General features: G+C 33.6%; 2 protein-coding genes and 1 long non-coding RNA gene across 11 annotated transcripts; 2 read left to right on the plus strand and 1 right to left on the minus strand.

The window, feature by feature from the left end:
• The first annotated feature begins 2,123 nt into the window (after positions 1 to 2,123).
• On the plus strand, positions 2,124 to 8,977 carry LOC127063340 (vacuole membrane protein 1-like). 7 transcript variants are annotated; one of them, XM_050992987.1, is made up of 7 exons: positions 2,124 to 2,434; positions 2,951 to 3,015; positions 3,313 to 3,527; positions 5,216 to 5,557; positions 5,645 to 6,154; positions 6,246 to 6,515; positions 6,597 to 8,977. In XM_050992987.1, the coding sequence occupies exons 4-7, from the start codon at positions 5,231 to 5,233 to the stop codon at positions 6,726 to 6,728; spliced, it is 1,239 nt and encodes a 412-aa protein (XP_050848944.1). In that variant the 5' UTR covers positions 2,124 to 2,434; positions 2,951 to 3,015; positions 3,313 to 3,527; positions 5,216 to 5,230; the 3' UTR covers positions 6,729 to 8,977. The 7 variants fall into 7 exon arrangements, with proteins under 7 accessions (XP_050848944.1, XP_050848946.1, XP_050848942.1 ...); XM_050992989.1 differs by lacking the exon at positions 3,313 to 3,527 and having other exon boundaries at positions 2,916 to 3,015; XM_050992985.1 differs by lacking the exon at positions 3,313 to 3,527 and having other exon boundaries at positions 2,125 to 2,434.
• LOC127063346 (uncharacterized) lies at positions 4,078 to 4,567 on the minus strand. The gene is made up of 2 exons (XR_007781324.1): positions 4,429 to 4,567; positions 4,078 to 4,257 (listed from the first exon to the last, which is right to left on the minus strand). It is a non-coding gene; the product is annotated as an uncharacterized LOC127063346 (long non-coding RNA).
• A 3,129-nt stretch (positions 8,978 to 12,106) lies between the features above and the next one.
• Positions 12,107 to 25,533, plus strand: LOC127063338 (muscle LIM protein Mlp84B-like). Of its 3 annotated transcripts, none has more exons than XM_050992981.1 (9): positions 12,107 to 12,287; positions 14,308 to 14,432; positions 15,182 to 15,344; positions 18,626 to 18,752; positions 20,825 to 20,921; positions 22,033 to 22,120; positions 22,960 to 23,256; positions 23,342 to 23,662; positions 23,754 to 25,533. In XM_050992981.1, exons 2-9 carry the CDS (start codon positions 14,318 to 14,320, stop codon positions 24,028 to 24,030), a joined length of 1,485 nt encoding a protein of 494 aa, XP_050848938.1. In that variant the 5' UTR covers positions 12,107 to 12,287; positions 14,308 to 14,317; the 3' UTR covers positions 24,031 to 25,533. The 3 variants fall into 3 exon arrangements, with proteins under 3 accessions (XP_050848938.1, XP_050848939.1, XP_050848940.1); XM_050992982.1 differs by lacking the exons at positions 20,825 to 20,921; positions 22,033 to 22,120 and adding exons at positions 21,532 to 21,628; positions 21,848 to 21,932 and having other exon boundaries at positions 12,109 to 12,287; XM_050992983.1 differs by lacking the exons at positions 22,033 to 22,120; positions 22,960 to 23,256; positions 23,342 to 23,662; positions 23,754 to 25,533 and adding an exon at positions 21,308 to 21,342 and having other exon boundaries at positions 12,109 to 12,287.
• The last annotated feature ends 1,778 nt before the right edge of the window (positions 25,534 to 27,311 follow it).

The raw sequence follows: 27,311 nt of genomic DNA on the forward strand, positions 1-27,311 counted from the left end.
ATAAAAAGAAGGTAAACATCACAGATCTACATTCTATAAATTTACATTGGAAATCGTGATGTTGAATATATTAATTCATTGTTTAATATAGTATCATCAAGATTAACTAATGGATAAAATCAAATTTTATTGCTGATCAATAATAATGCTTGAAAAACTGAGCTGGCTCAGTTGAGATTTACAAAGACAATGTAATTATAAACCTCCATACTTGAATTATCTTTTTGTGCTCTAATGATGATTTTAATTCTCGAGATCAGGTATATGCCTATTATCTCAGTACAAATCGAAACGTGACAGACATTATTATCGTTAACACTGTACTCTAGATATGGTCCATGTATAGATGTAAATTATTAATGGTTTTTCTTTCTCAAAAATATTTTAGTGCAATATTATAACAGGGATTATCACTGTTTAAACTGCTATATTCTATTATTTTTCATTTTAATATAAATAATAATTGTTTTATAATAGTTACAATTTATGACTTTGAGTAAAGAATAATAAAACAGTATTTTTTTATTTTTTTTTTATTAAAAAAAAAATTCTTTTTTTATTTATTTTTTTTCTTTGTTTTTTTTTTTTTAATTTTTTTTCCATTGAAGGTATAGCAAATTTTTTTTTAATTATCATTGCTAACAAATGTTTACATATAAGAAAACAAATTAAAAGCAAAATAATGTTAATAATTCATTTGCGATGGTAGTCATAGTTTCTGATAAATGTTATACGCATAAGTAATATATTTGTGAGAAGACTTATATTATGTCCATTTACTCTAAACATTTTTTATGTTCTGCAAAATTGTTTATATGCAAGCTATTTTATAATCAAATTAGATCAAACTGCCACATTTGCATATGTCTCTAACTACTCTAACAGAATATTTACGCTTAAATTTACAATACAATTTACATAGTACATAAAATATCATTTAAGTATAAGTTATTAATCTCATGTGTATAAAATGATACTTGTTAAGCCTTATTGATCACTTACATGGCAGGTTCAAGTTTTAATGCTGAACAAATAGATTAGATTTTATTTATAATGCTTATGAATTACTATGGAAATAATATATTTCTATCAAATATTCATTTGACAATGAGCACTAATTTATAAACAAATTTTTGCTTCCTTTCGGTACGGACATATATATATATATATACACACATACACACATACACACATATGTATGACATTAATAGCATTTTTTAATTTTTATATTACATTCTTTTCATTCCATATTCTATTCAACAAAATGTCATGATATAAATTTATCCAATAGCAAAATCTTGTGAACAGATTATTGGTAACATAAAGTGGAGTATTTCAATATTGAAATTAATTTTTATATTATGTTGCAGATTTGTAACTAAATTTCACAAAAATATGTTTTTTTCCGTTAAAGATTTTGCTATAAATATTTAACATAAGCTTAGAACGAATAAAGCTCTGTTTTTATACATAATTGTATAGTATAGTATAAAGAAATAAACTCACCTGGCGAAAATAATCATTCATGAGAACAATTTTTTTGCAACATTCATTATGTATCTGCTGATATGTGTGAATTAAATTTTTGAACGAGTTGCTGTAATTACATATTAATCGAAATTTTTTGTTTTTCCCGCTTAATATCATATGAAAGATACGCACAAAATGATTAATTGATATATTCGCAAATTAACAATAATTTCGTTAAGAGTGATAGTAACATACTATTACCTTGACGGGTAAATATATTAAAATAATAAAAAATGTATTAAATACATAAGAATAAGAAGAAAATTATCATTATCAATTTGAATTCAAAATATATTTTCATTATTTTCTTCGCATCACGTTGCAAATATCTTTGGCCAATCAGAAGACGTCGTTTTCGTCACATGACAATGTAGCTATTTTGCAAACGCTTCTCATTGGTCTAAGTATTTTTGATCGAATGCCACGAGTTTATTCGCTATCGGTCGTAAATGTAATGTTAACGCCTCTCGACCAATTACATATCTTATACACATTGTTACTGTAAATATAATTGGCGTATCCTATCCAGTAAGATTTGATAAAATTCCGACAAGAAATGCAGTATGGAAGCATGCATGGACCATAGTCGTCAAACGGTAACGAGTAGTACTGTGTGTATCCATACATTGGTATAAGTTAAAATTGAATTTTTAACAGAACCTTGAATAACGCTGTTGAGAACAGGTCGTCGTTGGAACGACGCTTTTAGATAATTTTATTATACAACTTATGATATTTTGGGATACATAAAATGGGATCTTAAGATAATGTAACGTGACTGAAAAATTGTTCATATTGGGAGTAAATGTGCATTTCACAAATGATGATTTTAAATAATTCCATGTTATGTTGAGTTTTCATTAACCTTCAACAAATATTAGTGGCAATACACTGAGGTTCAAAGGTAATTTGATTATATTTATTCGATTATCAAAAGGATTAAAAATTATTTATTAAGCATTACAAGATGAGTAATCAAAAATACTTTGCCTTATGTTTCTTGTACAAGTTGTTAACAAAGAAAAGATTTGTTACATCTATTTTTGCGAAAACATATTTTTTTTACATGATAATATAACAAAAATTATTACTTTTTATAAATGACAAAAAATATATGATGCTTTTACTTCTTTTACTGGAATTTGTTATTTGGTTTATATATTCAAGTTTCTACACACACAAAGAACTACATAATTGATTTCTTTTATATAGTAGACTGAATTATCTATGTTACTTCTTACTACGTATTTAACCTATTAAACTTTGAATGGAACTGATATTATTTGATAATAACTATCAATAGCAACTGTATTACTTATTTCGAATAACTACATTATTAAAGAGAAGTTAAATATAAATATAAAATTATGCTAATCTGTTCATAGATGATGGAATTATATTAAAATTGTTTGCCTTACAGGCAAAAATTGGCAATGCAAAGGGTATTTCCAAAAAGGAGCTCTAATTTTGAACGTATACATTTGTGTAAGTACATGGTTAAAATAAAAGAGTTTTTGATACTCTTCAATTAGATTGCCAATTTGAAAGATCTGACAACAATCGTTGAATGCTTAAAAATAACCGACTGAATATATCACGAAGAAAAAGGATTTTCTTTATTTTCTTTAATCTGGTTTAGAGCTTTTGAACATTTGGAAATCACGAATCTTTTCATTGCTTCGTAAAGTCGTGTCAATGCTCGATAATTTGTTTTTGAATATTTTCTTCTTTTTTCTTTTTCTCTTTTCATCTTTTCTTCTTCTCTCATTTCCTCTTTCACAGGCAGCAAGATTAAGGTGACGTTAGACGAAAAGAGCATTGTTTTTAAATCATCGTATACTCTCAATTGACACTCGAGCAGAAACGACGATTTATTATGTAATAGAATCAACAATTTTATCTCTTCTTTCTTATTTCTTTATTGACATCTTTCTTCATGCTGGGTATAAAAGTTCGAAAAGTTCGAAAATAAAATCGAAGTATTCCGTTTGCGACATGTAAGTTGATGCTAGGCTGTTTAAGATTGCTTTGTCTTTTTGTTTTTATTTTGCTTTCGTTCAATCGTTAACGAGCAACGGTAGTTTCTGCGTCCTTGTAGCGTCGAAGCAAAACCAGAACGGCCAGTTTATCGATGACAATCTTGAATCCTCTTACGGCCGCGATATATTTTAAACTTGTCACCATTTTTAAGTCTGTAACTACGTTCTCGAGGAATCCTAAGATCTTTAGCGTTTTTTTTCTTTCTTTTTTTTTTCATTTTTCCTCGCGTAATTATAAAGTCTTTGGTTATAGAAGTTTCAATAAAAAATACGTTCATCCGTTCTTCATTCAAGTGTTCATCATTTCTTTCAAGTTATTTTTATATCTTGTGCTAACACAAGTGTTTACAATTTTTTTTTACTTTCTCTCGTATCTATATGATGCTAATGTATATATATATATATATATATATATATATATATATATATATATATATATATATGTTGCTGTAGTTCATTTTCTTTTATTTTTTTTTTTTTTATAGGTAACTATCTTTAACACGTCAGATAATAAAAACTCGATAAACCATCGTTCTAGATTTTCTTGCCGAGGTGAAATAATTCAACAATTGCATTGATACTTCTACTGTAAAGTAAATATTTGTTTTTTTTTTTTTTTTTTAATCATCGAAATGCTTTACGCTTCTTTTAGATCCTTTTTCCTCTTCGATACTTTGATACGAAAGATCTAAGCGATTAAAATAAAGTGATACTAGGAATTCTTTTAATCGAGCAAATTTATCAGTTTAAGACGATGAAAATATTTTTATTAGAAATTTATCGTTCCTGACTCAACCAAGATTAATATATACTATCAAAGAAAATTATAATTCATTTTACTGATATAATAAATACTTACATATGTGCGTATATCTTCGATAAATTTTCAATTGTTTGAAACGATTATCAGAAAAACATGACGCATTATGATGTACACTGTCTATAAACAAAAGAAAATAATAAGTTTGCGAGCAGAATGAAAAAAGAAACGCGATTTACTTAGGCGAAACTTTAATAAGCGTTCGTTACAATCACGTCAACTATTATAGACGTACACGTGACCTTTGATTTAAGCATCATTTGTGTGTTGTTATTGAAGATAATGATATTACTATTTAAGCACTTGGTTCAATGGCATCACCTTACTAAACACGTTCATCCGGTTTTTATTTTTATTAAAACTAAAACAGTAGTATGACTAGTTCTTTTGAGAACAGTCTTTTTAAAGATTATGTGGTTATCGACATGCATTTCGACGATTATAAGGAAGTAAAATTATTTTAAATTTAAACAACGAACCAACAAGAATTATTTGACCTTGTGATGTATTTATCGTTCAAATAATAGAAATAGTAGCTTTGCGACAAACGGTATTGAACCTAGTAGAGAAGTAATATTCATTTGTATATTGCGTTTTTTGATCGTATACGGCATTTTTTTTCTAAGATACAACAATTGATATTTTAAAAATATTGTAAGAGTTTGGTAGTTAAAGGAATCAAGCTTTAATATGTGTGATATCGATATTTAATAAATATATATATTTATTTATCGAATATAAAAATTCGAGACTTGTAAAATTGTGAAGTTTGTGTTATCGTATTGTTTATTTCTAGATTTTTTTTTTCTATTTATTTCCTTTTCAGATTCAACTAGAAAAGATGGTTGAAAGTACGACAGCTGTTCAACGTGCTAAAAATTCTGCATCCACTAATGGGGCACAATGGACTACAAGTGAAAAAATATCATCCACAGTAACGCATCAAGAATCAAATTGTGTACAGCATAATGAAGTGTGTACAGATGCAGATAATTTAACATTATGGCAACATCCAATCACCACATTAAACTATTTCTTTCGAGAACTGTTACTCGATATACTCTCTTTAGGAAAGAAAACATTACGGTATAAGCGAACTGTATGGAGTACAATTTCGCTCGTAGCATTATTTTTGTTATTAAGTAGAATTTCAGGACCACAGCAAGAAGTAAGTCCTTCTTTTTCTCAATATGTTGAGAGCATTTCTTATTGTCAATTTGTGTGATATGAAAAATGTATTTTATTAATTTCACAGATGTTTAAAGCATGGGAAGCAAAAGTTATATGGTGGTTGTACTGGGTAGGTTTGGGTGTATTGTCTAGTGTAGGTCTTGGTACCGGTTTACACACTTTTGTGCTTTATTTGGGACCTCATATAGCAGCCGTTACAATGGCAGCATACGAGTGTGGATCTTTAAATTTTCCTGAACCACCATATCCAGATCAAATAGTATGTCCAACGATGATTGATCCATTATGGACAGCGGGTATATTAAATATTATGAGAAAAGTACGGGTAGAGGCTATGTTCTGGGGTGCTGGTACTGCACTTGGTGAATTGCCACCATATTTTATGGCCAGAGCTGCGAGAACAAGTCGACAAAATAATAAAAATGATGAAGCTGGCCAAGATGATTTGAAGGAATTAGAAGCTTTAGAGGCATTAGAAAACGGCGAAGATGTGCCATTAGTAATGCGTTTGAAATTAACTATGAAACACTTTGTTCAAAAAGCTGGTTTCTGGGGTATTTTGGCTTGTGCATCGGTATGATAATATTCTTTTATATTTTATTTGAAAAATTTATATGCGTTAATGACATCCAGATTAAAATATTATTTTGTATTAATTTAAACAGATTCCTAATCCGTTATTTGATCTTGCTGGCTTGACTTGTGGACATTATCTCATTCCATTTTGGACATTTTTTGGTGCAACGCTTATAGGAAAAGCAGTTATTAAAATGCACATACAACAGCTAGCAGTGATTATAGCTTTTAACGAAGAGCTTTTAGATAAATTTATTAGCCTATTGGCTATTGTGCCCTTTATCGGTTCGCATTTTCAAGAACCACTTAAAAAGTACCTTATTGAACAAAAACAGAAATTACATAGTAAAAAATCAATGGTTAGTTTATCAAGCAAAAGCTTTAAATTATTTTCTTATTACATTAAGTTCATTAATATATATCAACGTTATATTTTTTAGGATGGAACAACAACGATTTCTTGGCTTTTTGATAAATTTGTAATATTGATGGTGTGCTATTTTCTAGTGACAATTATTCATGCATTAGCTCGAAATCATCACCGTAGACGCGTAAAATCTTCTACAGACTGAAATTGAAGATGAATAGATTGGAACATTGTAATGGTGAAAACAGTTCCATAGTAAGATGCATATAAAACATGATATAAAAAATAACAGTAAGCTGTTGATGCTTTGTTTACTATATATATACATATACATATACATACATACATACATACATACATACATACATACATACACATATATATATATGTGTGTGTATATATAAGGACTGCGCAGTTACTTTTATTTAATCTTATAATAATACAGCATAGAGTCTGAATCTTAATGTTTGCGATGTAACATCGTGCAATAAGAATTATTTCATTGAAAAAGTTCAAAATGTAAAAAAACAGAAACAATTAAAGTAAAAAACAATTTTAGAAATAGACTGGCTGTTTAAGCCAGCTTGAGGCATTCAGATTTAGACTCTAATGTTAAACCATAAAAAATAAAAATATTTCATGTCCCAATTAAGCTAAGTAAGGTATAAATAATACATTGTACTTTTATGTACATGTATGTCAAATTTACACATCGTGTTAAATAGGCAATGATAAAAGTCATTAAGGTATTGTCTTACTTGATAGGTAACAAAGAAAAATACTTTTTAATAAATAAAACATATTTGTCCGAGAAATGATGAAAAAACATGTAGCATGTATCATGATAGTGCTTCTTATTACATTTGTCAATGAAATATATTGTATGAATGGTGTATTCATTGAGAAGTCATTAGTAGTGTTCAATTTATTGTACAAAAAGTTAACGAGGGGATGATAATGCTCTATTTATTCGTTTGCTGTACATTAATTTTCTTTATTTTATTTAACGTAATTTTTTAAGTCTGGACATAAAATAATAATAAATAATATATATTCTTTCAATTTGAAACATTTTAATTACGAAGTTTAAGTATTTCTTATTAGTAATTAGATAATAATTAAGTTAAAATAAATTTTGTATAAATATTTTGATTGGCTAAATGCAACGAAATTTTGCAAATATAAAATCTAGAGAAATACATATTACATCAGCGAGTTTTATAGATCATGCCATTTGAATAGAAATTTTCTATAAAATTTCCATGTTAAGTATAATAAAAAAAATTTGGACGAAGATAATGTCTAGTAATATCAGAAGCAGACTTAATGATCTCCAAAATTAAAAAGTATTTTCCTTTCTGGCCTTGATTGTACGTATTTTAGTATTTTGATACTTGTCTAGATAAATTCATCCAGCCAATCCAGGCATTCATAATTATTTGTTGATGAATACAACGTAATGTATAATGTCTTAAATTATATTATGTAATATATGGATAATATATCATTTCTCGCTAAAAATATATTATCACTGTATTGTACAATTTTTGTGACATAATATATACATATATATAATGATTTTATATATTATCCATTGCAATTATAATTTTCTTATATAATGCCTGGATATTACCTGTTGCACAGGAATTACATATCTGTGATGTGTATCTGTGTTTGTTGAGATCCTAGGAAACATTAATTTTTCATAAATAATAAATGTTGCAACATTTTAATTTTTAACCGAATCATAAGTATTTGTCACTCTGGATGTAATGATTGGCTTCTAAAATCTTTTGCCCTTTATGAATGTATCTATAATATTGAGTTATTTACCTTCTGAAAACAAATAAACAGGTTTTCAGTCAATTACTGTTAAGATATTGCAGTGCTATTAAAAAATATATGTCGAAAGAACAATTTTTTTTTTGCTTTATGTTTGACCTTATAGAATTCTAAGTATAATCTGCTTTTTGTATGCAAGTTCAACAACTTCCTTTGCATGCTGAAATGCTTTATATACACAAACGAGGTATCGGTGAATAAAGTTTTATTTATTCTTTACGAAGAAAGCAAAATGATGATTTTTAACCTGACAAAATAAAATTACAGATATATTATGTAGAAAATAATGCGAGCGGAAAAAAGCGGATGAAAGTCAGAGAGAGAGGGAGAGAGAGAGAGAGAGAGAGAGAGAGAGAGAGAGAGAGAATGTTTAATGTAATGCAATTTTCGAGTATGCATGTCTCATCTTATGCAAGTATAATGCCAAACTTAATACATATGTATCGAATATAAGAATGAGAGAGATAATTTCGGTGTACGATCGTATGGTTGTTGTTATCGTTATTGTTGTTGTTTCAGGGGAAGCGATATCGCCCTTCACGGATATAAGCTTTATGTAATAATACACGTGCCTGCAATAGCTATAATAAAGATCTGACATTCCAAGCAGGACGTTACTCCTTCTCTTCGACGCATTTCTGTCACTTTTCTTTTGCTGTTATGCCGCAGCTAGGATATAAGGCTGGCTTAGAGTGCCATGCACGAGGAAAGACTAAGCGTCTCGGGGAAGCAGATATAAGTATAGAAAGAGGATGACCTAGTTGCTACTCTGTGCCTCCCGAAATATTAGGATAAACCCACGCGCGTAATACAATCCCAATGCTAAGCTAACCAAATTTAGCATGTGACTTAGCAGACGCCCTCGAGACACTTACACGAACGATGACTCAGTCCGAGGAGAAGATCCGACGGACAGGAATCAGGTGCACGGTAACGTAAGTGTAAAAGGATACGTTTGTATAACTCTCGCATATGCATATTATTGAAGTAATATGTCTTCCCTCTTGGACGTACATAGATATCCAAGAAAGACGTTGATGAATTTATTTTTGAGTAAAACGTTTCGTTTATCCACCAAACTTGCCGACGTATTTTTCCACGAAACAAGGGACAAATAAGTTGTTACAAAATAATGATATACTTGGATTCAAATATGTTTTATTATGTTTTTCAGGAAGCTTATTCAGCGAACAGCCTCCATCAGCGTAGCGACCTTTACCTTAACTTCGAGTCACACGTACTGCGGAATTTGTATTTCTTCAATGTTTATATGCGATTTGTTTCTTCTAACGTGGTTAAGATGCGTGTATTTATAGAGGTGAATCTTACGGAGTTTGTCCTTGAGAAGATGTTCGTGAAAAACAAAAAATTGGCACCGTTGTCCAGCATAGATCCTCCCACTGTTGGATACTTTAGTCATCGATAAGGATCTGCTTTTCCGGGATCGCATATAGGGAATACGAGATCGAACGAAGTCAGCTTTTAAAACGGTTCGCTAGCGTCGAAGAGATGTTACGATTTATACTACTACGAGAACAACGTTCTCTTTTGTAACGACCTTGTTGTATCTCCCTTTATCAGAGTTATTTAATCGACGCGATGTTTCACGTGCGACACGTAATCTCTTTGGAATTCCTGTTGTGTCTGTAAATATAAGAGCGTTTTGACTACTATCTCTTTACTCGAGTCGATCTCTTCTTAAAATAGATCAACTATAACGAGATTTTAGGGGTCAGTTGGTGGATATTGGTTAATGAGAGAAATAATATGAATCTAAGAAAATGAGGTGCGTAAAGTAAGAGAGCATAAATACGTCGATAAATCACTTAGGTCAAGCTGAAACGCATTCGAAACGAGTAACTCTCTCGAAGAGTCAGAATTTAGAAATTCGAAGATGTGTTAGATACGAACGATGCACATGTATGAACTGATATAATTCAAATAATACGATTCAAAAATATCTTTCATAACTCGGATCCAAAGTTAGCTTAAGGCATACTCCACCTAGGCATAAATATATTTAAATCGTCGTTTGTGGTGCAGAAGTAACTTACTTGTTGGGTACAAGTTCAAGCAACGTACCGCAATGTCGCGCCGTGCCTTGAGAGTTTTCTACGTTAATGAGAAACTTGAATTAGTTCGAGTATCGATCCGATAAATTTTATGGAATGTCACTCGATCATGACATGTAATTTGATAACAGAAATACAAGCAAGGATTAGGCAAGAAGCCCAGATTTTCCGTGCATCCGTAGTTGAGCGATGACGAATATTTTTCAAGGTAAATGCTGAAATATCCCTCTTACTCGATGTACCGAATTTAATATTTCTCCGAGCATTGCCAATTCTGCGTTAAGAAAGACGAACTTGTGTTACAGTAATCCGTTACATCTATAATCCTTGATACGATGATTGCCAGATAGTTTATCTATTAAAGTATATGTATGTGTAAGGGATATCGTATTAAGTCGATCGATGCGTCGTCGTTAGAAATATAGAAATTACGTAGGACGAAGCTTAATGTAATGTAACTATTTTTAAGATTTTCTATAGATATAGCCGATAAACGACAATTTTTTCTTCCAACTCTTTAGAACTTTTAAAAAGTAGAGAAATACGTATAACAATTAGTACGTTTTAACGTTTATATGCTTATTTTGTGTGAGGATATATTTTAGTTAGCGAAGGTAACGGTCAATAGCTTTGAGGATAATTCTCTGCCAACTAAAAGCGTAGTTAAAACATACATAGTTGTAGCGATGTATTTACTCTAAAGCATATCAAGAGTTCAGTCAGTGTCAACAAAGTCGGAGTACTTCTGTAATTCTGTGTGTATATATATACATACTATATATATATATACACATACTATATATATATATATATATATATATATATATATATATGTACGTACGTACGTACGTATGTATGTATGGACGGATGTATGTATGAATGCATCCATGTGTGTGCGTGTATCGAAAAGAGCATAAATTTATCTTTGCTTTAAGACGGATCTTTATACATGCCAACAGATTAATTCCACGTTGTATTAATTCGTTCGAATGATAAGAAACTCTAATAACATGACGTATGTATTTCGTGTTTCTCTATTCCTGTTAATCAGACTCCTGTTAATTAGACTCCTGTTAAATCCAGTCTCAGTCGAAAATTACATTCACGTGTACGATAATAACGATTATCTGAATTCCATTACGTTTAATATACATTATCGATCATTACTAGTAATTACAGTCTAGTAATTATCATAAATCTTTCAAACGAAAAGTCACAATTTTTCTTCTTAACAAAAAAAAAAAAAAAAGAAAAGAAAAAAAGAAAAGAAAGAAGAAAAAAAAATAGAACGTCACTTAAAAAAATTTTCAAGTATCATTTTAATCTCGATTCCATCGTAATAATCGCATAGAATTAAACGGAACGCACAAGCAAGATTTTATAACGTTAGCAGTTCTCTTTGGTTTATTTCGATCTCCCGTGTTTTTTTTCTCGATCCGTCCAATAGATCGTTCGGGTTCGATATAGTAATGTCGTTTTCAAAAGAGGTAATTTTGAAAGATTGGTGTGTTCGTCCGTTGTTCGTTGATGAGTCTTCCATGCTAGAACCCCGTTGGTTCTTCGCCACCACCACCGCGGACAGCCATCGAAGTCGACGCCGACGTCGTCGACATCACTGAAGTTCCGATGCACACGTGCCGTGTGCAAACTCCGGACGGTATGACTAGGACGGTTCCGAGACGGGGACGGTCATTCGAATCCAGTATTAGTGCGGTGTAGAGTGCTCGGTGCTTTTTAACTTAACCATCCATCTCATTTCTTATCTACCGTAATCTTCGTTGCTCTTATACATACACATACATCCACGTTTTTCTGTGTCTTTCTTCGAAATACTCGTACGTACGTTAGTGGTGAGTACTTATTCAAGTGCAACGAACGACAAATTACGAATAAAAGAGAAAAGAAAAGAACGAAAACGAGATCATCTCTTGTTTTTCTTTTTCTTTTTTTCTTCCATTTTTTTTTCTTTTCTTTCTTTTATACTCATATTCGCGATTTTTAGTTTGATCGCATCAGTGGTATGTAGGAACGAAAAAGGAAACAAAATGTAAACTATTGGCGCGAATCATTACTACTCGCTTTTGTTTTGATAAAGAGAATTCTAATTTCTTTTTTTTTCTTTTTTGTAGTTTTTTTTCTCCCACGTGTGATAACGATGGATCTTTATTTTGAATCTTTTAATTATCTTCATTTTTGTGACGTCGAAAAGAATCGTGTCATTGAAATTTTGCCATTGTAATTAAACGCCATCGGTTTGGTGTTTCTTTCGATAAGCGTAAATGCTTGACTTGTACTACTTGTACCTATCGAAAGACAATCTAGCAACTACATAGATACGTGGCAAGGGCGATACATCTTTTCATTCGGTTCTCTCTTTGATTAGAATTTCATCGTTTAATCATTTCTCACGTTTTTCTTTAGACCAAGAATCGTTGATACGAATGAGTCACGTTTATTGGGTACCATCCAAATGAAATCATTGAAACGATCATTAAATTCATTCGTTTTGGACGATCCAAGTATTAGATAAAGCAAAGAAATTCACGTGAGACCTTTCAACGTTAATACCTTTGCTAAATGATATTTATCCTATTCGATTTATCTTTTCGAGAAGAATAATATTCTTATGGTATTTTATAATTGTAATTAATCGAGTCTAGATATACGTAGGATGATAGAACATTATTAAAGAAGAAGAAGAAGAAGAAGAAGAAGAAGAAGACGATGAACGTGCATTTATTTTTGGATATATTTATCTATAAGTAATCACGGACTAATAAGCGGGACTACTCTTCTTCCTTATGTTTATACCTCATATAAACATAAAACGTTATAGCAAGGAAGATTTTTTTTTCTTTTATTAGAAATGCTTATTTCTAATAAGCTAATGGAGTAGATGCATCGTAAACAAATATAGAAGAGAAATATATACATTGATTAAAAAGAATGAAAACTTTGTAATGGCGGTAGTAATTTCTCTCTCTCTCTCTCTCTCTCTCTCTCTCTTTCGGTCTCTCGTGAAGTACCTAACGAGTCTTCCCTAAAATGGCCTCGCAAGTCGAGTTGCCTCTGTCCGCACGGATATAGAATATCCGCCGCCTCCTCTATGACTCTACTCTCCTCCTGCCATACTGATACTAGCAAAACAGCTACTGCCACTACTAAGAGAATTTTCTTGTATTTCTTGGACTTACTGTTTTGCCAGAATGAATCATTGATAGGAATATTCGTAGTTACATAGTTATTATTGTCGATATTTATTTGGAAGGAATTAAGCCAACTCGAGAGAATAAATTTTCTTCTTCGTAAGTGCAACGTTCCTCAGGCAACTCGAGTTAGGTCAACATTTTCTTCGACTCGTTTAACTTATTTCTTTCTATGTCTCATCGTGTCCTCTTTTAGACGGTCTATACTTATCTCGAGTGAAAAGAAAGAAGGAGAACGAGTGAAAAGCATGTAAACGTTAGTAGGTGGTATTTTGTAGAGAGGGTGGGAGGATCTGGACGTTGAGCGAGTGTCTTAGGCTGATCACGGAAATAACCACGGTTGCGGAGGAACGGCGGAAGTAGATTGTTTACGCATGGCACGATTAGATAACTCGACGCAAAGCTCGTAACTTTAAGGATGATGGCGATGCTTCTTCTTTCAATGAAATTTTAGTTTGTTTTACTTATAAATATCGTCGTACGAACATGATCTCGTTTCTCGTGATTTTCTTTTTATCAAGAATTGCGATCTTTCATAAATCTCCGCCATTTCTTTTATCTGTTTGCTTGTTTCTTTTTTCTTTGTTTTGTTTATTTATTCTTCTCTAATTTTTTTCTACTTCTTCTTTTTTTTCTTTTTTTTCTTTTTTTTTTTTTTTTTTAGTATATACAAGATGCCTTTCAAACCCGTCGAGCATCCAAAATGCCCCAAATGCGGCAAATCTGTTTACGCCGCTGAGGAACGAGTTGCCGGAGGATTAAAGTGGCACAAAATGTGCTTTAAGTGCGGTAAGTAAATGTGCGATATTAATTTTCTCTTTAAAAAGATCATACATAAAAATCTTGTTAACTTTCTTAAGTTACGCATAGCTAGCTACGTTCTGTAAAAGTAAATTGATAAGAAAAAAGAGAAAAAAGTAATAAGATCAAGTTTGACGATACGATTATCAACGTCGGTGATCGTTGAACGAACGCTCGTGAAAAGAAGAGAAAGAAATTTTGCAAAATGAAAGTGCCAATGGCAAAGTCTACAATAGTGAGAGTAAACTCGGGAAAGAAACACGATCATGATTATATTTAAAGCATGAGTCGTTCGATTGCAACACTTTTGGTCCACTCAACGCTGCTGCCAATTCAACTTATATATGTAGGTCTCGATCTACGTATATGAATCATTCTGAAAGATTAGAAGCGCCGAAGGAAAGTTTTAAAAAATGAAGTTTTTCAAAACTTTCCTTAGGAACGGAAGACGATTATATCGTGAAAAATGTTCTACTTCGACATTTATAATATCGGTATCGTTGATTATCAGATAAATCGTTAAATCGAAATACGTTTTACGTATGAGAGTAATCCATGTAAATAGATGCGCTGATTTTTTTTTTACTTTTAGCAGACTAGTTAAAAAATGATACCAATCTCAACGATTTAAGTCGTCGTGTTGAATTTTGGTAGAGACAAAAAACAAAACAAAACAAAAAAAAACAAAAAATGAAAGAAATTTTCGGTTGGAAGAACGCATTGACGTTATGTTCCAGGTCTTTGCGGAAAGCTTCTCGACTCGACGAACTGCTCCGAGCACGAGGGTGAGCTTTTCTGCAAAGTCTGCCATGCCCGCAAGTTCGGCCCTAAGGGCTATGGTTTCGGTGGTGGCGCCGGTTGTCTTTCCATGGACCAAGGCGAGCATCTGAAGAGTAGCGAGTGAGTGCATCAACGGTCGTCCGCAACCCCCAACTGCACAACCCCACCCCCCTCAGCCCCCCCAAAAAAGTCTCTCCAGAGTCACCCTTCTATAAATATCATCCCAAATATTCTCGACGAGTTGACATCGACGTCGAATGTCTCTTTGTCTCACTCTCACTCTCTGTTTCTTTTTCTGTCTCTTTCTTTGCCTATTTTTCTTTCTCTCTCTCTCTCTCTCTCTCTTCCTTTTTTCTTTCTGTTTTTCTCTATTCTAAAAGTAACACATCGCAAGAACAGAAAAATTACGGATCGATTGAAGTGTGATCGTAGTGATCGATTCAAGACCGATTCAAATCGATCATTTAGATCCAACAGCATGCGATCCTTTTCTTGGTTACAATACGTCTTCAACGATGTTGGAAAAAAGCGAGAAATGTTGCTCCAACTACTGAATCAACCAAGCAAAGCGATCGGTATACCATCCAGACGTTGTTCGTTGTTCTCGTAATCAAAATTAATGTTCTTCTCGTTGTCGTTCAAGGATCAAAATGGTACCAGACCATCGTCCATCGACGATCCTTTTTCTATCGTTCTTCGAGAACTAGAAAAACATCTTTCTTTAGAGGAGAACCTAGACAAGAAAACATCTTTCTTTAGCATTAACCTAGATAAGATTTTCTTTCCTTTTCTTTTTTGTTCTTTTTTTATGTTTTCTTTTTTTCTTCAGACTCATTACCCTCGGAGGATTCTTCGCGTTGCTTCTAAGCAAAAAAGTTTTCCGTTTAAAAGTCTCCTATTTGAAAACATTTATGAATCGACGTATATCATACCGATCTATTTCTCTCTCTCTCTCTTCATTTTTTTTGTTTTTTTTTTTTTACTATGTTAATTGTTCAACTTGAAGTCTTTCCCCGAAAGAGCCTGACGATTATTATCGATGTTTGTTCAATCCGACGATTACTTTCTTTTTCTTTTTTACTTTTTTATTTTATTCCTTCTCTCATTCGATTTCTCGCCCAAAAAACATGATTTACCTGTTTTTTTCATTTTCTATCTTTCTGTTCTCTCTCTCTCTCTCTCTCTTTTTCTAATTGTCTATCTGTGTATCTATCTATCTATCTATCTTATTCTGTCGTTCAGTCTTTTTTGCCTTCCCATTATCTTCCCGAATCTGTACGATCCTCCCATATATATCTTTTTCTCTCTTTTGTGTATCTTCGTTACTGTTTTTCGTACATGGGCGTGTAACTACGTGGCTGCCCAAAATCGAGCGTTTCACACTTTTTTGTGCGAACACACATACAAGAAAGGAACAAAACCAAAAAAAAAAAAAAGAAAAAAAAAGAAAAAAGAACACTAGATTGTAGGATCATTTGTACCATCTGTAATAAGTGCCATTAAAAGTGGAAAAAAGGGAAAGAAAAACCAAAAAAAAAAAAAAAAGATAAAGTGTTTTTCATTCACCGAATAACTCTCTCTTCTCACACGCATACCTACCCAAACCTGTCTTAAAATCTTTCCATTTACCAAACCAAACCCCTCACCCCTTCGTCCGTATTGTGCAATATCGAACGTTCTGATGATAACGCGTAACGTTAATGTGACTATTTCCCTTTGTCTATGGTTAAACAAAAGGAAAAAGAAATTTCTGTGAACCCCCCACTGACTGTGAATTCCCATAGGTCCATTTATATATATAGATATGTATATATATAAAAAAAAAGACAACAACAACAACCTATAAGAAAAAAAAAACAAAAAACAAAAAAGAAACAAAAAATGCAATAATGAAAAGAAAGAAAAGAAATGTAAAATACACGAACACACCTTACCCCGCCAGCCCCGCTGAGTTCGAGCCAACCAGAGGCCCATTGAACAAAAAAATCTTGTCGCAATATGACAAAAGCGAAAGCGATAAAGAAAATATACTGAGTACCAAAATGGTGAGCACCTGAGTCAGATTCCGTCTCTCTCTCTCTCTCTCTCTCTCTCTCTATCTCTCTATCTCTCTCTATCTCTCTCTTTCTCTCTATCTCTTTCTCTCTCTTTCTATTTCTCTAACTGTCTCTCTCTCTCTCTCTTTCTTTAGCTATCTTTCTCTTTATTTTTTATAGCTCTCTTCTATCCCCGCGTGATGAAAAAGCAAGCTTGTTTTTTTTTATGTTCCAACAAAACACCTGCATGGCCTTTTAACCCTCTCTCTCTCTCTCTCTCTTTCTTTCTATCTACCTACCTATCTATCTATCCATCTTTTTATCTTTCTCTTTCTCTATCTATCTATCTATCTATCTATCTATCTATCTATCTATTTCTACCTCTCTCTCTCTCTCTCTCTCTTTTGACACATAACCCCGTAATCTTGCTAACAAATCTTAACTCTCGATGCATCGCTGCTAGTAGACGTGTATATATGATTCGTACTCGCATATATACACATTACATATACATACGTACACAAAGTAAAACTCGCAAAAAAACCAGAAATATATATATGTATATATATATATATATATTGTATGTACGTCCTCGGGCACGCTCAGACTCTCTCTCTCCTAATTTTCGCCAAGTTTGGCATATATCTTCCCTTGTTCCCTTATTATTAGTTGCACTTTCTTATTCTTCCTTTTTTTTCGAGTTTCAAAACTATATCTCATTTATTATATTCATCTCCGCTTCTCGGCTCTTCTCTCGGGGCTCGGCGGATGTCTATTGCGTGGTTGTGGGGGTAAAAATACACTAACCATTTACTAACACGCTCAATCTAACACCAGCCTCTTAATTATTTCTCTTTACAAAATTCATTGTCAAATTCTTATGTCCTTAGATTCTACTGCGGCTGCCGGAGAGAGCGAAAGTCTGCGAAACTGGTAGATTGCTTTTTATCGTTTTTTCGTTCGCAAAAGAAATTATTATTACATCATCGCGATAAGAAATGAACGATGCGAAAAGAAAAAACAAATGATTCGTCCCCCAATATACAGGGTAATCGAGAACGAATAATAAATTTTATTCTACCAGTTTCACGATTTTTTTTCTAGCTTACACTTTTCTCCTTTTTTTCTTCGGCACAGTTTGTTGCGCTGCTGCTTCAGTTTGACGAGAGAGTGGCTTAAAATAAAATGAAAAATAATAATAATAAAAAAGAAAGAAAAAAAAAAGAAAGAAAGAAAGATCGGAGCTCGGTCATTTTGTTTTTTTGTTCTTGTTATCGATCGAGCACCGATCATCGCATAGCATCGCATTATTCTCAGTTGAGTCGAGAAGAGATACGAGATTTTCTAACTCCTGTCATTGTTTAGGGAACTTGCGAGAGGATCGAACGCTGTCTTGGAACCACGTGCGATCGCAAAGGCACCCGAGGGTGAGGGATGCCCTCGTTGCGGAGGATACGTTTATGCTGCCGAACAAATGTTAGCACGGGGAAGGGTAAGTTTAGAGAAGACCATTCGTGTCTCCTTGTTTTTTTTTCTCTTTCTTTCTATCGGCTCTTTTGGATCACTCTCGAAGGTGCGATGGATCGTTCGTTATGATCGAAGAAAAAAGCAAACGTTCCTTTAACGAGCTACTTTGTCGAGTAATAAAGATAAAAGAAAGAATAAAAAAGTTGAAGTGACGACACCGAAGATAATAATGTTCTGATAACGTTAAATTTAGAAAGAATAATTAACAACGATCTATTTGAGCGTGGTTCATCGACATCGTTAGAGGTTGTACGCGATCGACCATATCTGGCTTGGGTATAATATTACATGGTGTATCATTTATATACTGTATGCTAGGCTACATCTGCCATAAGTTAAATAAGGAATGCCAGAAAGATATTTACGGATTCCGTTGTAAAATGATTTCATAGAGTTTCCTATTCTCGAGTTATATGTCGTTATACTTACGAGCATTCTAAAGAAAGGGGGTAACCGAGAAGTAAGATAATTAGTCAAAGGTATCTAATCTTAGCAGCGTGCCAAGCAAATTCGAGACTAGAATAACAGGCGTGACGATCGCTCGTGCACGAACACCCACGAGCATCCGCCGGGTTGCCTGTTGACCGTTGAAACACGAATTCGTCGCGTCGTTTCTACGATGTTCTCGTTTCACTGATACCGACGGATATCTGACAAGTTTTTCAACTAATATAATATCGATAATTTTGATAACAAATGATGTTCGCATAATGAGGACACGTTAATACGTAAGGACGTAAGATATAAATTTTTGATTGGTATCTTCTAACATTTATCTTCGTGTTTAAGAAGTCAAATAGCGTTTACATATACATTTCGATCGAATTAGAAGAAAATTTGATATCGTAGTCCGATCTGATATATTCTTGAATAATCTTAATTTTTTAATCTCTTTCGATTTAGAAGAAAGCGTTGCCGTGATTAAGTTCGTCTTTCAGGATCAGCACAGGTGGTGCCGAAAGCATATTACCTCGAGCTACTAAATTTAGATCTCCAGCGTCGGCACTTAGCTCGGACGACTTCGTTTTCTCCTCTGTGCCGGATTTGCTTCGTATTTTTAGCCGAAAATTCGTTAGATTGCTTGCGTTACTATTCCGTGCAATCGTAAAATAAACTGTTAGGTAGGATAAATGAGCGATAAATGACGGTGCCTGGATGATCAAACAATCGGGTAGAGAGAAAAGATAAATCCGATTGTCTTGGAACGGTGACGAAAGAGTCTTCGAATATTCGACGCATTTTCTACGAGTATCGGACGAATCGAATGAAATTAATTGATTACGCGAGTGTATTGTCGGCTTAACATCATTCTACATCTATTCCTGATGAGATCCAATTCTAATTTGATCGTCGATTTGAAAGGAGAAAAAAATTAAAAAAGAAGAAAAGAAGGGAGAAAAAAGAAAAGGAAAGATTTTCATCAAAAAGAACGTACGCGAGTACGTAGGTTGGGTGACATCTATCGATAGGAGTCGAGTCATTCCTCGGAAGAGTTGGATTGCGCAAAGCATCGCTTTGGGCGATGAGATTAGGCGTTACGATAGTGGAGTTAAACGTGTGAGCACTGTGAACAGGCACGGGCCTGAGATGTTGCCAAAGCTCATGGATCGTGACGTGTTTCCGTAATCTTGGTGTGTATGACGAAACGTGTAATTTTCTAACAATAGAGAAAAAATAATGGACGGCATTTGAGAGGGGATAGGGGAAATCGGTGTCAGCTTATTGCCGTTGGTGCTATTCCAAAAGCTTCCTCAGCATCGTGTCTGGCAAAACACCAACCGGTCGACCGATCTTAGCCGCTCGATGTTAAAAAATAGCACTGGGACCAGAGATACACCCTAACTAGAACGAATAAAATATATCGAATCGTAGGAAAATCCCTTTCTCATATAATAGATATATATCGAGATCGTTGAAACGATCGATCCATCGCACCAACCCTGAATGATCCCGATCGATTTATCGATTCGATAACAACGGACAATCTGAGAACTCTACTCGGGGCCCAGCGTGGTCATTCCTGCTTCTTGTGATTAGGGTTACCACAGGCAATGCTTCAAGTGCAAAGTCTGTCAACGGTCTCTGGACTCGACGCTTCATTGCGATGGTCCGGATCGCGATATATATTGTCGAGGTATCTTTTGATCAGCAAATCTATGTTTCCTTAATATTGCTGTCTTGTGAAACACGTTACTGACATGACCGTACCATTTTTTCTTTTTTTTAATTTTTTTAATTTTTTACTGGAAGAATTACAAAGGAAAGAAGAGTCTTTTTAACCGTCATAAAAATTGTTGACTCCTACTACTAGCACCAAAGTTTTTCCGTCTTTGTCTCTCTCTCTCTCTCTCTTCCAGAATTCACTTCCAATCATTTTTATACATGCTATCTCGTTATCCGCGATCTTGGTTTTTCCACCTTTTCGTTACCTAATTTTCTTGTGCATTCTTATTTTGATAAACTTCTTCTTTTATGTCAAATAAAATGGTTTCTTTTTTACCAAATCAATTCACTCGCAAGACCTTCTTAAGCAGACGTAAGAGGACTGGCCACTACAAATGGGTCATCCTTTGGTTTTCTAAAATACTGTGATACAATCCCATTGATAAGATATTACATGTTCAATTCGAGAAACATACAGAGTATACTCGATTGAGATCAATAATCAATGACAATAAGTAGAATTGTCGAAGCACGTTATTCCTCCGAGGTGACTAACACAAGACCCTTTGCATCCGACACAGCAATGGCACAAGGAATGCTTTAAATGTGCCAACTGTTCCAAGAGGTTAGACTCTGTCAACTGCTGCGAAGGTCCTGACAAGGATATCTATTGCAAAGGTAAGGCTATCAAAAAAAAAGAAAAAAAAAAAGAAAAGAAATGTCCGTAGGCAGGAAGATGTAACGTGCAGGATCCGTAATAGAAAAAAAAAGTTTGTCGTCAAATATTTACTCGTTTTTTCTCGATCATTATATCGATCAGCACGTTACAGCTTCTCTTTGGTCTGCACTGTCGGCCAAGTCGATCTACGAGATACCTTTAACTCGTATTCTCTGCAGTATGCTACGGAAAGAGGTTCGGGCCGAAGGGTTATGGCTACGGTCAGGGTGGTGGCGCCCTGCAGAGCGACTGCTACACCAATGGGTGGGTTTTCAGAGCCGAAACTAAGACGGGAAAGCGCGAGAGATATCCCGCTTCAGCTTCTACACTCTCACTATATATGGTGCGCTTGTCTGCTTAACAGCTTGCTATCCGAAGAAATTCGGTCCGCGAGGTATTGGTCATGCTGGGGTTATGTGGATCGGCCTGCAGTGCGATATTGAGGACGAGGGGTATGCACCCCTTAGCTTTATTATTTTTTATTTATCAACGTCAATGTACCCGGTTATATATATCCTGACAAATTAATCGTTCCTATAGGTTGCGTTTCTATAGTGTTATCAATCGTTTCGTTTTTCTTTTTTTCTTTTGATTTTTTGTAGAAAACATTTCACCTGGCTTTAACCGCTCCTACATCTATATTCGTATTTATTTAACGACACATTTGTCAATCATCTAATTCCATTGTAAATATCAATGTAGCGTCAAACGAGATGCAGATGATTTCTAAGACATCGTCCGAAGCATAAATATTCTATATGATGACATTCGATGTCGCGGTATATGTTCTGTTAGCGATGATAGAAACGTTAAATTTAGTATTACAACTTTGTAGTAGCGCTCGGTCGTAAAAAGTTATATACATGTATATATGTGTGTGAATATATACATACGTATATACATACGTTCATACATACATATATATATATTTGTTTTCTTTAAATGCAAAGGTCGAATAATTACGCACGTGCAAGCTTTTGCAGCGAGCTTACAGGTGGCAGTTGTTAGCTTAAGCTTTCTTTTGCACGAGATCTATCCGTTATACGTTTTCTATCATATTTTGTTATACTATAGACGATTCTAATCGGTATTCTTTTTTCTTTTTTCTTCTTTTTCCTTTTTTTTTTTTTTTGGTAGAAAAGCATGCAACCCTAAACACATCTCCAATCTTCCTTCGCTTACACAATGCATACGCTAAATTTGCTTGTACATAAATATTATCATCGCCTTCCAATAATATTAACATCGATCGTATAATAACATGATTTTTCTATATTTGACGAACATTTAGTGATGCTGCTCCTCGTACTACGGTTGTCGACACAGCCATCATCAAGGCCCCACCTGGCAAGGGATGTCCACGTTGCGGGGGTGTAGTCTTTGCTGCGGAACAGGTGCTCGCAAAAGGACGCGAATGGCATAGAAAATGTTACAAATGTCGTGACTGTACCAAAACGCTTGACTCGATCATTGCTTGCGACGGTCCTGACAAGGACGTTTATTGCAAAACTTGTTACGGGAAGAAATGGGGACCTCACGGTTATGGATTTGCTTGTGGTTCTGGTTTCTTGCAGACCGACGGTCTAACGTGAGTGACAATTTAATTCTCATTGAAATTTCCAAGGAGATAGAAATAGTAAAAGAGATCGTCACGTTTGATTTTGAATTTTTAGGGAGGAAGAAATTTCAGCGAGTCGACCTTTTTACAATCCGGACACGACTTCCATCAAAGCACCAGCCGGACAGGGCTGTCCTCGTTGCGGTGGCATGGTATTCGCGGCTGAACAACAGCTAGCTAAGGGTACCATGTGGCATAAGAAATGTTTCAACTGTGCCGAATGTCATCGCCCTCTTGACTCGATGTTGGCTTGCGATGGTCCGGACAAAGAAATTCATTGTCGTTCCTGCTACAGCAAACTTTTTGGACCTAAAGGATTTGGCTTTGGACATACTCCCACTCTCGTTTCGACGAATGGCGATCATGCACCATCCTAGTAAGTTTATTAGATGTCAAATATAATAATACCAATTAATTTTACCTTGCACGATATTTAAAACGAATCACTTGGATCGTTTCCATCGCAGTATTGACTCGAAGCCTCAACTCGGCCAGAAACGAAATGACGGACACGGTTGTTCTCGTTGCGGTTATCCAGTTTATGCTGCCGAACAAATGATCTCGAAGAATCGGGTCTGGCACAAGCGTTGCTTTAGCTGTGCAGCCTGTCATCGTTCCTTGGACTCGACGAATCTCAACGATGCACCGGACGGTGATATTTATTGCAGGGGTTGCTACAACAGGAATTTCGGACCTAAGGGTGTCGGTTTCGGCATGGGCGCGGGTACACTAACGATGGCTTAAATTTTACCGTTCGTAACAACATTCGATGCGCGTGCACACACATACACATAAAACACACTAACACGCACACACACATACGCACACACTTATACAAACACATTACATATCCAACACGTACATAAGACGTCATTGACACGAACATCTAACTATACGGTAAATTTATTTCATCTGAACTTTTAATAGGGGAAAAAAAATAACGGTTTTATCTTCTCTCTCGAAATTTGATCTTCCGTAGTGTTATACACCCATATAAATACATCCTATATACATACATTTGTCTATACGCTATCTATCTAAAAGAAAAGAAAAATAAGCGAAATGAATTTCTAATTGAATAGGACGAACGACGAGCACTCTGGTCTTAAAAAAAGAAATCAAAAGAAATTAACACATCCCCATCGCCCGTCATTATCTTTTCGATAGAAAACTATTATTATATGGAACTAATAATACTTTTAACGCGATATTATAAAATAATAATAATACTCATAAATATCGTTTAGCTTTATCTCTTAATATCATCAATTTTGCTGTCACTTTTAAGCTGGAAGAACGAAAACGAGCGAACGAACGTAACGGTACAATGAAATAATATATACGTCGATGATAATCGAATAAACGAACTTTGTGCGCGAAACAAAGTACAATTTCCTTCTTTTTATCATTGATAATTGTCCGCGGTGCGTAAAAGCGACACGATGTTCCATCGATGTTTTCATTCAGGTGCGAGAGTTTAAAAGAGAGGGATGCGAGGATGACTATTATTTACATTTAACACACACTAAACGCACATTCCTTCTCTTTGCATCATGTGCGCTATTGTGCGGTTATATGTGATCATAGAACCTTGTATCACTGCCTATCATAGAAAGTCTTTGCTTTACGAGTAATTCTATATATTTCTTTTTTAAATATATATATATATATATATATATATATATATATATATATATATATACGAAAGAAATAAATAATAATGATAATAATACGGAGAGTGCTCTCTAAACGTTAATTTTTTACGTTAAACATTGCACTCTCCATCTCCGATAAAAAGGACTTTCTTGTTAATTAAGGATATTTGCTTGACAGTTAAATAATTTAATAGGTGATAAATATACGTGATTTAAGAAAGAGAGAAAGAGAAAGAGAGAAAGAGAGAAAGAGTGAGAGAGCGAGAGAGCGAGAGAGGGTGAGAAAGGACCATTTATAGGCAAAATGTTTTAATCCATAGTTGTACTATATAATACGTAGGAAAAGCAAATTAATGGAAATATCATCAGGTGTGTCTGTTACAAGCCGCCACATAAATGAACGCTGAAACGTATATACATATGTACGACGCGATACGATGTGAAATACGAACGAAATTTATATACATACACGCATACCTCGATCGTGTAATCAGGAAAAAAAATAATGTAAATCGACTAGGAGACAAAATCTTATATTATTGTAATTTTCAGTGAATATATATATTCGAAAGTAAAGTGATTCATGAGGATACTTGTCAGTTTAATATTCATTAACTAGCGAAAAAGAAAAAAACGCTTATGTTATATCAATTATATTCATATTATTTACTAACAAATTTATAGTGAATTGGTTTTTGAAGAATCTTATTATTAATTTTTCTTTTGCTTTTCGTTTCTTTTTCTTTTTTTCTTTTTTCTTTTTTTTTTTTTTTATCAATAAGCACACAGATACACATGCAAATATTTTCCATTTTCCTTTATTTTTAATTCATACGAAAATCTCTGATAAAATTGATATACGAGTTATCCGGATAGAATTTTTTATATCCCGATATAAATTAAAATAGTTTTGAATTATTAAATAGAAAAATCAACGGACAATATCACGCTTCGACCGTGATATTATCGTTCGCTACATCCACAGTTTCCTTCTTTTTATCCTCTGCAGGATCTTTGTCGGCTTACGTTAACCTGTATTTTCCACAGAATCCTTCGTGCTTACAGATGGCGTATTTTCAACCCCTATACTCACGAATCTTTCCGAACATAGATGGCAGCTGTTGCATGTCTCGTGGAAAAAAAAATGGAGTTAAAAAATAATAAATATTCGACGACGTACAATAATTATAATTATTGTATTTAAGCGAGTTTTAGAGAGAGTTTGTTACTGTGACTCAAGAGACTTTCTCGATTTAACAGACTTAGATTTTTATTGACTTTCAAAAGTAATCAATTCCGAAGGATTTTTTTATTTATATATTAGAAAAATTTGTATAAAACTAATGAACGATAAGATCCAATAAAAATATCAGACAAATGTAAGCCATGCAAGTAATCTTTTAGTTTTTTCTCTTGTAAACTTCAACGAAAGAAAAATGGACTTAGATAAATGATAGAGTAGGTAGAATCGACATTGATTAAATGTGTGTTTTCCCTTGTGTGAATTATTTCTTTATCTTTTTCTTTTTTTTTTTTTTGTTACATATAATATATAATATTTTGATGGAAATAATTTTAGTCGAATCGTCGGAAAGAGACAAAGGATTTAGGAAGAACATTGGCGAATGGAATTACTTGAAAATTTGGAAATACATAACGTTAATAATCGCATTAATTATAATATATTTATTACAAGTTTTTAAATAAACATTCTGCCTCCGATGTACACATAAATAATTTGTATATTTCGCATTCTGCAACTTCTCTCCGACGTCATAACTGTGTACATTAACACACATCGTGTTATTTTTATAATATATATCTTATCCATAGAATTACTATATGCATAGAGCGATTTAGTTGTTCTTAATCTTAAATGATAAGTCAATATACAGAATTCACGTTATTATACACGTTATGTACGTACGACATTCTCACATTTCTCATCGAAATTCTCAACCTATCCGATTGATCGAAGTCATAAATACAAAATCACATCTTCCCAAAATGTTTCTTGCACATTTTCAGGACATTAAAATTCGCGCTTGCTTAAAATGGCCAGGCGCTTAGTTAATAAATCCAGTTGGCATTTCGATTATTATTATTATCATTATTTCTTGAAAAATGTAAAATTTCTCTCGTACCGTACCTTTCTGTGGTACGGATTTTCGATTAATAAATTTCAGGCAGGCGATAGAGGATGGACGGTTGTAAGTGATAATGGATCAAAGGTTATCCTAATTTTCCTTGGGTCAGTTTTGTCAAATTTATAGTTTCGAATTTGAATATGTAATTGGAAGGACAATGATCTGATAAAATCACGTTGACTTCGTTAACGCCTTGTCTATTAGGACGATTAATATGATTTTA

This window comes from Vespula vulgaris, chromosome 4, assembly GCF_905475345.1.
Source record: "Vespula vulgaris chromosome 4, iyVesVulg1.1, whole genome shotgun sequence".
NCBI classification, from domain to species: Eukaryota; Metazoa; Arthropoda; class Insecta; order Hymenoptera; family Vespidae; genus Vespula; species Vespula vulgaris.